Source organism: Tachyglossus aculeatus, chromosome 18 (genome assembly GCF_015852505.1).
Source record: "Tachyglossus aculeatus isolate mTacAcu1 chromosome 18, mTacAcu1.pri, whole genome shotgun sequence".
Lineage (NCBI taxonomy): Eukaryota > Metazoa > Chordata > Mammalia > Monotremata > Tachyglossidae > Tachyglossus > Tachyglossus aculeatus.
Window position 1 is genome coordinate 10662583 of NC_052083.1, and position 13693 is coordinate 10676275.

Sequence of the window (13693 nt, forward strand, 5' to 3'; positions counted from 1 at the left end):
CAAAGGAGGGTTAGGTTCCGCCCTCCTCCAGGCATAATTGAAAAAAAATCCATAAGGAACCATGAAGCAAAGGAGCCTCTAATTTTTATATCCACTTTTTTTTTTCAGGTAGCGAGTTTCAATGCATCAGTAACCATTATCAGTGACAACTACATTGTGAGAGACAATTGTGAAAGACAATTGATTTTAACAACACTTCACACAGACCCATTAATTTTTCTACCCTCTTAAGCTGTTAATGTTGGTGAATTTGGGGAAAATACACATGCAATTCAGGATGCAGACTAACTTGTGGTTCATACTGCACATATTTCAGATGCTTCAGTGGAAAACAAACAACAGATGCAACTTACCTCTAGTACAGAATAAATACACAGGGAGAAATGGATCACAATAACTATCTTGCATATCCTCTAAGTCAGGCATGCCAGAAAAGGCAGGCTATTAAACAGCAAGTGAGCTGCCCTTCATAAACTGCAAAATGCTTATGGAAACACTTCAGAAAACTGAATTACCAAATCTTTTGTAGTCAGTCCAGCTTTAGTACTCTTGCGTCTGCTATTTGTGTAATCAAATGCATAACAATAAAAGAGTTTCATCGTTGCAGGATTAAAGGAAACATGCAGAAAAAAAACTAATCCCACAACACATCAAACAGAACTGCTTGTCTTGAAACAAGGACTACCCAGCAACCAATCTGCCTTGAATGACAGTAATTTTTTAGTGCTTTGTCTATTGACAATAACTTCAGTCTTTCATTTTAAAATTATCTAAATCTAACTTTTATACTCATAACTCCTTTCCCACAATTTTGTTTTCATTTCGTTAGATCACAGTCAGAAGGAGACACACTGCAACAAAAAGCTGATTAAAAATATGCAGATAGATTATTAGCTCCTGGGCGTAGGAGTAGATTTATCACAAATCTAAAGCAAACTTAAGTTAAGCTCAGGCCAATTGGAATATCTTCCTGGGAAAAGAAATTAATTAAACAGCTCAATGATAAAGGCCCCAGCAGCAAACAGCGGCAGCAAAATAAACACATATTTGGAGGGGGGAGGTGAGGGAGAAATGGAAAAGAAGAAATATGTAACGCATCTGTTCGGACCACATTGTGACCCTGTAATCTCTTCAAGAATACATGACGTGCATTGTATTGGCAAAGAACTTGAGTACCTGGCAGGCAACACCACCCCATTTCCTAATTCTACTCTTCAACTTTGTGATTTGCTAATGGGAAACACATGGATCACTTTTACACCAAGTTCAAATAACCCCGGAATTCCAGCCCTGCATGCAGCTCAGCGACTGAACCAGAACAAGGGTAGAACTTGTCAGGATTTAAGAGCTTTCAGCAAAGCCCTTCAATTGTAACTAGCACCCTATTCCGGAGAAGGATATCAATTATAGATAGTGACTTGCTTTAGCAAGGCAGTCGGTACTGTCAGACACTAGATAGACAACCATGAAGAATCATGAATCTTTCTATTAACTGGAAAAGAGGGGAAAAAAGAGGATGGGTAGGTACTATAAATAAGGCAGAGTGCCACGATGGTTTAAAACCTCGCCTTTTGGCTCTGGGCAACGTGAAAATTCAGTGTGTTTAGTTCCGATTGGTTCGTGCGGCCTCAAAAATAGCATACCACTGCAGAGTAGTTATATGTTCTCCCGTGGATTCCTAACAAAGTCTTTTAACATCAGATAGTTCTTTGAATGCAACAAGCCCAGTTAATTGAAATAAGTTAATAAAACCTGCATATTCCTTTGGTGTGAAAATTAATAGTTTGGAGCTTCTCCTGTAAATGATGTTTAATGGACTCATGATTCCAAATTTGACCCCCTGGAATGTATTTAGAGTGTATTCATTCTTCTATTCAATAATGAAAACATTTAAGAATTATTTTAATATGATAGAGATTTATGAATTACATCAGGGTGATTAAGTACTCAGATCATTCTTCTTGTACTTTTATTTTGAAATCTGTAGCCATTTTTCTCTTTAGTCTCCTAGCCAAAGCTTGCAGTTCTCTAATTTCCATGAAAAGTATCATTTCAATAGATTCCTGGTCTTAAATTTTTCCAACTAGAAGGCACAGTTCACTTGAAAAGCAGAATAGGACCATGCACCTGCTAAATTTGGAAACGACCAAATCAAATGTTACAACTGGAATAGTCTTCCTTTGGCATAAGTCCTGTTAGATTCAATTAGTGTCTTTATATATGGCCTGTCTGGGTAGCAACAATTCCCCATGACTGTGTTTCTTTGGGACTTCTGCTTTTATGGGATTTTTGGACTTATTTTCATCTTTTGGGAAATTTCCCAATAATATTAAAAAGAGGAAGGCCTTAGTTCAATTTTCTTAGTGGTTTTAATCCTTATGACTTGTTCAAATCTAGTCATCTTTATTTAAAAGATTCAGGTCATTAGGGTAGGCTTGGCTTGAAAATAATATTTGGACCAAATTGAAGTAAAAAATCAAATTATCCTCACGGTAAAAAGTGGAAATAGGCCTTAATTAAAAGCATTTGACTTCCTTGTTCCTTGCTGTAACAGTGTATGGTATAGTAATTTCTTAAGCTTACTTATCCTAAGAGATATGGCATAATAGAACACTTGTAATACTGAATTACCTCACAGTAGCATATACTACTAAGAATGCAATAATTAAAATAATAATTACGATATTTACTAAATGTTTACTACATGTCAAGCACCATAATAAGTGCTGGGACCGTATTTGGCAAAAAGATGTACTGTTTCGTTAACAAATTCTCGTGGAAGTGGAAGTGCTTGGAGCAACTCATTTATTATATGCTTACTTGTGGACCAGATAATAATAATAATAGTAATGGTGGTATTTGTTAAGTACTTACTACATGCCAAGAACTGTACTAAGCTCTGGGTTAGATACAAAATAATCAGATCCCACATGGGGCTCACAGTCTAAATAGGAAGGAGAACAGATATTGAATCCCCATTTGGCAGATGCAGGAACTGAGGCACAGAGAAATTAATAACTTGTCAAGGTCACAAAACAGGTACCTGAGAAGCAGCGGGGCTTAGTGGAGAGAGCACGTGCTTGGAAGTCAGAGTACGTGGGTTCTAATCCCAGCTCTGCCACTGCTGTTTGACCTTGGGCAAACCACTTAACTTTTCTGTGCCTCAGTTACCTCATCTGTAAAATGGGGATTTAGACTGTGATGCCCACGTGAGGCAACCTGATTACCTTGTATCTACCTCAGGACTTAGAACAGTGCTTGGTACATGCATCCATTCAATTGTATTTATTGAGCTCTTACTGTGTGCAGAGCACTGTACTAAGCACTTGGGAAGTACAAGTTGGCAACGTATAGAGATGGTCCCTACCCAACAGCGGGCTCACCGTCTAGAAGGGGGAGAAAGACAACAAAACAAAACATATTAACAAAATAAAATAAATAGAATAAATATGTACAAATAAAATAAATACATTAAATAAATAAAATAAATAAATAGTAAGTGCTTAACAAATACTATTATTATGACAGAGCCAGAGGTAAGTGATTCCCAGGCCCATGTTCTTTCTATTAGGCCACACTGCTTCTCAGATCTTTGCAAAGAATCTGTGTGAGTCAAATGCAGTCATCCTGATTATCCTAGATTTTGATTATCCAAGTGATTCTTCTTTCTGAATGCCTTAGTTTGAGAAAGTACTGAATCTTTCAGTACCTCTCAGCTCTCTTCTCTCTCCTCCACTTGCTCTCTTTTCTTCTGTGTGTCTTTCTCATAGTGAGCTGCCTTGGTTTGTTTTACCTCTTTATCTGACCCTTTTCCAAAGAAGCCATGGTGTCCAGTGATAGCCTATCCATGTGTGTGGGTGTGGCTGGAAAGTCCAGTGTGACTAGAGGGATGCTTTCCAGAAACACTAATGGAAGAACCGTGCTGTTGCCCCATAACCTGAATTGGTTTATTATTCAGGATAGGCAAATTCCAGTTGAGATGTCTTTTATGCCAAACTGAGACAGGGAGGTTAATCAACCTTAGGATGTTACCAATGATTATTTTAAGTCTGCTTTATTTAAGAAGTCCTCGCTTTGTCTCCCTACGTAACTAATAAAACTACAAGGGTTTTTTTTTTTTTTAACAAACTCAGCAGTATCACAGCATTCTCAAAGCCAGCCTAATAATCAAGTCAACCTCACAGAGAAGCAGTAAATTGATATGTAAAACTAAAATTCTTGGGGTAGTGTGGAGAATTTCCCCTCTTCAGTTTCTATTGTTACAGATCCCTTTGGGGGATAAAAAAAAAAAGAGAAAAAAAATCAAACTTGGATAAAGGTTAATAATAATTCATGTCCAGCTCACTATTACTCAATAACTATCAAAGTCTCTAACTCAAAATCCTGTTTGTAGGCTTACAGGATCACAGCCATTACACTCTCTATTGAAGACTTTATTGAATTTTACACTAAGCTTTAGCTGACTGAACAGGTCAAGCACCGGGGCTCAGAGTTTTCTTTTATTCTCAGAAACTCATAAAGCCCTCTCCAGTTTGCAATGCTGCGAGCTAAGAAACTTGACTCAGCACAGGGTCAGAGTAGCTGACCTCTCTGAAAAAGGTCACATAGTTTTAAAACCTTGTTCCTGAATACCATTAACTTACATGCACGAGCTGTTCCTGTGTGTCAAACTCTCTCGCGCAGCCTTCCCAATGGCAGTTAGTCTCATAGACCACTTCAGGCTCTTGTTTGCTTTCATCTTTGTCACCTTCCTCCTTGACCAGAGTCATTCCTTCTGGCTGTTCCTGGAAGCCACCAAGGGAGGGGAATGGAAAGAAGGGAGACAAATCAGACAAAATGGAGGAGAAAGGCAAACGGCTTAGGGATGTCTGAGGAGAGAAGCAAAGCCGAGTTTAGATGCCTTTATTTAGCCACGGGATAGGGAGAATCTTACATTGGGTCTCAGAATAACGAAGGTATTTATTAAGCATTTCATTCAATCATATTTATTGAGCGCTTACTATGTGCAGAGCACTCTACTATGTGCTGAACACCCAGACTAAAAATCTCAGGTTGCATGTCCATATTTTATTTATTTTAATGTCTCTAGACTGTAAGATATCTGTGGGCAGGGATCCCAACTCCATTGTATTATACTCTCCCAAGCATGTAAGTACGGTGCTCTGCACAAAGTAAGCGCTTAATGAATACCATTGATTGATTGATAGATAACAGAATCCACAATGGGAACATTCATTCATTCAATCATATTTATTGAGCACTTACTGTGTGCAGAGCACTGTACTAAGCGCTTGGGAAGTTCAAGTTGGCCACATATAGAGACAGTCCCTACCCAACAACGGGCTTACAGTCTAGAAGGAACACCATATGCTTATTTGCAATGGAAGCAAGAGGAGGGGGCAAAGAATGAACGGTGCCAAGAGGCAATGAAATAAAAGCTGCTATTTTAATAGGACAGATTTTTCCAAATTTCTTTCACATCAGTTATCTCATTTTGGTCCATCAATTCCCTCCCCATTAAGTTGGTATTGTACTCTCATTCAGTCATCACATTCATTGAGCGCGTACTGTGTGCAGAGCACTGTACTAAATGCCTGGGAGAATACAATATAACAACAAATGGACACATTCCCTGCCCACAACGAGCTTACAGTCATCAGGATGAGTTTAAGGACTACTCTCCCAAGTACTTAATAGAGTGCTCTGCACAGAGTAAGCACTCAGTAAATACAATTGACTGATCAACTCTCACCAACAGGTAGCTAAATATCTAAGCCCATGGCCCTGTGAGAGATGTATTTTCTAGAGGTGACCAATTCTCAGGGGTGTCAATGGACTCATTCAATTCTACTCAGACTTTGAATCAAAGGAAGTAGGCTGATAGCACTTTCCTTGGCTTTTTACTGTTGGGTGATAGTAGTATGATTTTGAGAGTCTCTTCCAAGCCTTATTCACCCTCAGACTCTGAGGAGAAACAAACTCCCCTCTGGTTCTTCCTCTACTCATTTTGCCCTTTCCTCCATGTTCCTCACTTTCCAGGACATGGACGAGATTGAGGGAGGGAGGAAGCAGAGTAGTGATGCACATCCCCACTGCTCAGTCCAGGCAGTGGAGTGCTGCTTACTGGGCACACATCTCCAGCCCATCCTTTCAAGAATGCTAGGATGGATGGTGGTGCAAAGTGTGAACTCTACAGCCTGGGGAAGACAGGTGCTGCTCAACATGGCTTCGAGAAAATTGATGATTGTGGAATTTCTTAAGCACTTACAAGGTGCCAGGCACTATACTAAGCACCGGAGTAAACACAAGATAATCGGATTGTACACAGTCCTTGTCCCACATAGAGCCCACAGTCTTTATCCCCATTAGAGAGGCAGTATGACTTGGAGGCAAGAGAAGGGCTTGGGAGTCTGAGGGCATGGGTTCTAATCCCAGCTCCTCTACTTGTCTACTGTGTGACCTTGGGCAAGTCACAGTGCTAAGAGCTTAGTATAGTGCTCTGCACACAGTAAGCGCTCAATAGATATGATTGAATGAATGACATCACTGAACTTCTCTGTGCCTCAGTTACCTCATCTGAAAAATGGGGATTGAGACTGTGAGCCCCACATGGGACGGGGACTATGTCCCACCTGATTACCTTGCATCTACCCCAGTGCTTAGAACAGTGCTTGGCACATACTAAGCCCTTTAACAAACACCATAATTATTATTATTATTATTTTACAGATGAGGGAACGGAGGCACAGAGAAGTGAAGTAACTTGCCCAAGGTCATGCAGCAGACAAGTGGCAGAGCCGGGATTGGAACCCATGTCTTCCTAATTCCCAGGCCTGGGCTCTCTCCACTAGGCTATGCTGCTTTCTGCCGGCCAGCGCTTGCGAGTCAGTAAAAAGCAAACAGGATGCAGGTACCTGCAGGCTTCCTGCACCTGGACTGGGGAGCTCTTCATCAGGTTTCATCTTGGAACGCTTGTTGTGCATTGGATCGCCAGTGCTGCTCACTGCAGACTCACTCGTTGGCTTGCTCTGCTGTTTGGGTTTCCCGACCCAATGGGGAGAAAAAAAAAATCAGGCTCTGATCAATTTGTAACTCCAGGAGGAAAAAAAAAACACACATGCAATTCTTTGGTTAAGCAGAATTATTTAGCAGCTCGGTGATGGATTTGTTCATTCTTTTCACCATTGAGTGAAACTCTGGCAATGAGGCATTAAACTTGCAATGTAGCTGGAAAAGTCTTTAATGTTATTAAAAAAAGTAATAATGCAGCATATCATGTTCAAGTCATGAACATGGACCACTGGGGCTTTTAAGGTTTGAGAAATGACTTCAACAGCAAGGTTCAGAATGGGAAAGATCACTGCTTTTTCAGGACGGTATCATTAACAGATGTGAGAGAACCATAAAACTGGGATTGCTGATATACAATATATACGCTATATATCATATATATATATATGTATATATATATGTATATGTAGTGGATAGGCGAGGTGGATGGACAAGAAATCTCACTCTCATTCATTTGTACTGAGCCTTCCTACACACCACCACTACTTTGACTCAAGTCTGGGCTTTTAGTAGCCACAAGTGGAGTATTACTCTAACCTTGCAGCTGAATGTGTTGGGGAAGGGGATGAGGCTGCGGGGAGCATCAGTGAGTTGAGAGAATCAATCAATCAATCAATCATATTTATTGAGTGCTTACTGTGTGCAGAGCACTGTACTAAGTGCTTGGGAAGTACCAGTTGGCAACGTACCGAGACAGTCCCTACCCAACAGTGGGCTCACAGTCTAAAAGTGGGCTCACAGTCTAAAAGAGAGAAGGGGTGGGAAGGGTGATAAACAGATGCAGGGATGGTGAAAGTCCCTGCTCAAACCAGTATTCCCCATCGTTCCTGAACTTCCACTCAACTATGGGATCTATGCATGACTGCCACAAGGAAGGAAGGGGTGCTGCAGTCTCCATCCCTGTCTCTCTCTAATTTAGCTGGGCAATGGTGACAGGGGGAGGAACACGGGTTAACTGAGAGGGTATCATGGGTGCCAAAATACTAGGTCTAATAGAAAAGACCCACCTGATGGCTATGAGTCATCCAGGAATATCAGTGCCATTTAGGAATTGGATAGGAGAGACATGCCAAGCCATATCCCTTTAAGATACCCAACATGCTACATCCACCTTTCAGTTAGGATTATACACGTGGCAGAAGCTACCATTTACTTAAATACCTACGAGGATCAGTTGGATAATAATAATAAATAAAGATGACATTTATTAAGTGCTTACTATGTGCAAAGTAGACTTCTAGACTGTGAGCCTATTGTTGGGTAGGGACCATCTCTATATGTTGCCAACTTGTACTTCCCAAGTGCTTAGTACAGTTCTCTGCACACTAAGCTCTCAATAAATACGATTGAATGAATGCAAAGCACTGTTCTAATCGCTGGTGAGGTTACAAGGTGATCAGGTTGTCCTATGGGGGACTCGCAGTCTTAATCCCCATTTTACAGATGAGGTAACTGAAGGACAGAGAAGTTAAGTGACTGACCCGAAGTCACATAGCTGACAGTTGGCGGAGCCGGAATTTGAACCCATGACCTCTGACTCCAAAGCCCGTGCTCCTTCCACTGAGCCACGCTGCTTCTCTAAGCTTCTCTGGATCTGCACACATTAGGGATCGTGGGTGGTTTTAAAGGACTACAAATGACCCTCGCAGCAAGAATGTTTCCAGGTGATGATAGTGATTGATGCGGATGTGATGGACGAAGTTATTTTTGGAGATGAGCAAATCACACCAGTTTCTCTTACTGTCTTACCTGCGTGGACTCCGAAGGACCAGAACTGACTTGGATGGGGTTCAGGACACCGGGGATTCCTGGGATAGGTCTCTGGGTGGGAAACGTTGGGGCGGGATGGATGAGCGGGGGACTGTGACCGAAGGCCGAACCTAAACTCTGCTGCCGGCTGATGATTTGCTGATGCATGTGTTGTAGAGACACGGGCGTGGGTGGGTAGGTAAAACTCAAAGCAGGACTGCAGGGGGAGAAAACCAAAAGAACAGAGAGGATCCTTACTGGTGCTGGGTTAAAGAAGAAGCTGCAAACACCCAAAGTGGCTGAGTCTTATGACTTTTTAAAAACCGAGTCTACCTAGCTTCATGTTCCGTCTGTTAATAAAAACAAATCCACAATCTTTACAGAATAGAATTTAAAAATCTTCCTCTAGAAAGCTTGCTGTTGCCAGCCCAGATGTACACATGTGTGTAATAATTTTATTAACTGGTTGTTTGTTAAACACTAACCTCTTGCTAAGCACTGCACTAATGCTGCAGTAGGTGCAAGATAATCAGGTCGGGCACCATCCCTGTCCCAAATTAGGCTTATAATCTAAGTGGGAGGGAGGACAGGTCTTGAATCTCCATTTTACAGATGAGGAAACTAAGGTCCAGAGAAGTCAAGTGACTTGCCCGAGGTCACAGAGCAGCTAGTGGCCGAGCTGGATTAGAACCCAGGTCCTCTGATTGCCAAGCCTGTGCTCTTACCACTAGGCCGTGTTGCATTTGCATCTGTGTGTGTATGTATATACTCAGACACACCTTAAATAAGAGTCTGCAAAACTGAAATCAAAGGCAAACTGTTCAATAACAGCTATTTATTGCAATAACAAACTTCTTATAAAAAAGAGAGAGCTGTGACAATGTTTTATAGGGCTTCCATTGGCTGTGTAGCCGTATGTTCCTGTGTATGAAGCAATTCCTTTAATCTTGGCTTACACTACGCTCTTTCATATGTCTCCAGATCTTATTACAAGGGGAGAGAAAATCAATTGGTTAAATGTGTTTTGAACACCATGCTTGTCATATCACTCATTTGTTTGTAAAGATGGAAAGCTCAGTTCATCCAGAATGTCACCTAAAGAATTTCCATCAGCGCCGTCTGGTTACAGAAACTGATGGATTAACCTCTCCCCTTTGAAATCGGTGATCAATATGCTTCAATGGAGAGGTATTCCAATGGGAGAGCGCTTCTCCCTCTTCCAACTAAACAACATTAAATGTCTATTAAAACCTATTATGCATGCTAATACCTGTCATCACTTCATTACTCCATTATATTTTTAGACTACAGTAAGTTCACAGGAAATTCTAAAGCAGCCTAAAGACTGCTCTGTTAGCAAGCACTGCCAAAATGCTCTCCATGCCACATTTTAGAAATTAACTGTTTGGAATCAAATCCAATTACGGGAATATTAAATGCTCTTGCTGCATTTTCCAAAGGTTTAAAATTGCATGCAAGAATAGAATTGCATGCATGGGCTGGGCTTTCTTTTAAAGAATCATTTATAAGAGCTTTGCCGATTAAATAACTTTTCCTTGAGTGTAATTCCTCGTCTGTCAGGGTTTTTTTTGGACACCCTTGAGGAAGAATTCATGCAGATTTAAATTCTGCCCGTTAATTACTATTGCTTTTAAGCTCATTAACTGAAAATATTGCAATAAAAGATTCAACCCACTTCAACAATTCCATATCATAATTCCAATGATATTTTCGATTCATTAACAAGACTCCGCATTTGTCCGGTTTGACTATGAGCCGAAGACCACTTTTGTTTGACTACAATATTGTTTTTCCTGGAGAGTAATAGTAATTGTATTTCCTAAGCATCTATTGTGTGCAAAGCACTGAACTAAGGTCTGGAGGGAAACCTACATTGTGATTGGTTGCCCATTTAAGACTGAATATCAAGAAGCATAGCCTCTGAGAATTTTGAGGGACTCGCTTTTCGTTTTGCATTGAATTTTTTCCCAAGTGAAGGCAGGGCTGGCATGAAAACAGCCATTGTTCACAGCAAGAGTTAGGGAGAAATCAGTAATAGTATTCAGTTATTGCAGCCCTATATTTCCTGCCAGGGTTCCTGTAAGCAACTATGAATGATTACACCATGACTTTGCTAAGGTAGCCACTATGGATGATTGATAGGGCATTAATCAAAAGATGCATATCAGGCTCAGAATTTGTTCACAAGCTTTTTTCTAATAGCTGATTTCATGTTCACTGAGCTCTCTGCCAGTTTGTTCAATTTATTCTTCAGTGTACAAGCCATTCATCAAAGAACACAATGATTCAACACTGCCATATCCTTTTAGTGGATGAGCATTACAAAGTGTAACTACCTCATTCTGTTCATTAAAAAAAAACCTATATGCAATTACAATGTCATACATGAGTAGAAAGCTATGCCTACATTTGCACCCCGAGGCCTACAGAAATTAGCCAGAGGTAGGACTAAGGGCACTTGAACTTTCAAAGTTGGGGGAGAAAGGAAGTTGTGAGGATGCAACCTAAATTTTCTGGGTCAGAAAATTCAGAACCCAAGGAAATCAGAATGAGACATTAGGTGGAAGATTTCTCCTAGAGTAAAAGTATTACCTTTACAACATTATTCCTTATGTATGGAATTCTTGCTTTTGAATAGACCAAAGTCAGGAGATAAGCTCTATTAAGCTGACTCACAAAATGGAAGATAGGCATTAAGTTTTGTACGTTGGCAAAGGTGTATAGGAACAGGAATGGAAATAAAGTAGACAGAGTTTCCCTTATATCCCCTCAAAAAATAGATCACAGGTAAGAACAATCTTTGCAAAAAAATCAAAGCTATTGCCCATAGGATGATGAAGCAATGTCCTGAACAATGCTGAGCTTAGTACAGTGCTAAGCGCTTAGTACAGTGCTCTGCACATAGTAAGCGCTCAATAAATACGATTGATGATGAATGCTGAGGCCCACTGCCATCAAATTCGTCATTTATATGTCACAAAAGTGAGTGTGATACTATAGAAGATGGGGGAAAAAAATAAACAGGTTTGATGAAACCTTCTGACCTGATCTGCAAGGCTTTTCTGAGTAAGAACTCTGGGAGTTACTGGGGGTGACTTTAAGCATATATGCCACAGGGAAGGGTGCAGAAGAGGTAGAATATTGTTATTGGTACTGGTATTAGCAATACATCTTTGGAGGGATGTATTAGTAGTTCCGATTAGCAATAGTATTGGGTTCCAGCCCAAGGGTACCCAATGATTGGAGCACTGAAATATGTCTGCTGTAAGCTGTATCTAGTATGGTCTTCAAACCAATGATTTACATGGCAGACTATGAGCTCAGTCTAGCAGTGGCTTTGGGAGAGCTGGAGGTCAGAAGGATGATGGAAAAGTAATTCCACAGTATGATTGACCCCCTCCACTGTCTCCTAGGTATTTTTCTGATCAAATTCCATTCTACCTCACCTGACTCTTTCCCAAGGGTCCTCTGATTACACAGTTATGACACTGTGCTAAATCAATCAAACACTGGTATTTATTTAACGCTTGGGAAAGTACAATGCACAAGAGTTGGTAGACATGATTCCTGCCCACAACGAGCTGACAATCTACACAAACCATACTTCTTTTTCATTCAAAAAAACATTTTCCTAGCTAGCAAAGTCTAGTCCATATTTGGAAATAGAATCTAAGACTTAACCTCTCAGAATGCTCATTTGACATTCTTTCATTTCCTTACATTCTCATATTCTCATTTCCCACTCCCAACGATTCCCTAAGGGAGAGATTTCTGAATTGCCCTCAAATAAGTGGGTTTTCTAAGCAGAATCATTAACAAGTTGAAAACCTCCACCACAGGATTTCTTCCTCAAGTTTCCATTTTTTCTGAAGAGAAAAATAAATACATATTTTATCTAATAATAGGCAACAGCAGGACACTATTCATGCAGCAAGGACTGGATGGAAGGTGTTATTTTCTTGAGCTAAAAAAAATAAAATAAAGAACCACCAATTTTGGGAGAGGAGAGGTACTAGATAAGAAAGATAAAGATGATACTGACTTCAAACCATGTAACTGGTTACTTGCCCATTAACCTGCCAAGCTGCAGAAAACATATGGACATCAGGAAAATGAAGCTATTTGAATGGAATTTGCACATTTGACCACATACCTTACACCACACATCTTGAAGTTACTGATATCACTGATGAACTAGATTCCAGGCAATACATCTACAATCCTACTATTATTATTACTGAAATATAAAAAGAGGAAAAGCAATCACAACTACATAACTCATTTACATGCATGTTTAGATGCATGCAATAGGAGTGGAAAGTACCTAGCAGATTTTGACTAAACTAATGCGATGTTCAGGTCAAAGATGTACAACTTTGTCGAGGGAGTGCAAACTCCTCATAGGTAAGGAGTGTGTCTCTTCTTTCTATTTGCTGTCCCAAGTGCTTAATACACTGCACTGCACCCATAAATACCATTACTACTAAGTGGCAGGCAGCTTTAGAAAAAATAAACTAATTTATTAAGGAAGACTCCTGTTAGTGTTGGCCTCATAGGGTAGAATTGACCAGAAATAGCAAACTTTTGTCAAGATAGAGAAGCAGTGTGATTTAAAGGAAAACACACTGGCCTGGGAATCAGAACACCTGGATTCTAATCTCAGTTCAGCCACTTGTCTACTGTGTGACCATGAACAAGTCACTTAACTTCTCTGTGCCTCTTCATAAAATGGGGATTAAGACTGTGAGCCCAATGTGGACAGGTACTGTGTCCAAGCTTATTAGCTTGTACCTACCGTGGCACTTAATACAGTGCTGGGTATATAGTAAATGCTCTACAAAGACCATTAAAA

The 13693-nt window shown here is 40.3% G+C and overlaps 1 protein-coding gene across 1 annotated transcript in view; it reads right to left on the reverse strand.

Moving 5' to 3' along the window:
• The window catches only part of GLI3 (GLI family zinc finger 3), a 233771-nt gene that overhangs the window by 44547 nt on the left and 175531 nt on the right, over nucleotides 1-13693 (reverse strand). Inside the window, exons 9-11 of the mRNA XM_038760678.1 lie at nucleotides 8821-9037; nucleotides 6915-7031; nucleotides 4644-4784 (exon numbers count right to left, since the gene is read on the reverse strand). Coding sequence (XP_038616606.1) covers nucleotides 4644-4784; nucleotides 6915-7031; nucleotides 8821-9037 — 475 coding nt within the window. The remainder of the gene's footprint in view (nucleotides 1-4643; nucleotides 4785-6914; nucleotides 7032-8820; nucleotides 9038-13693) is intronic.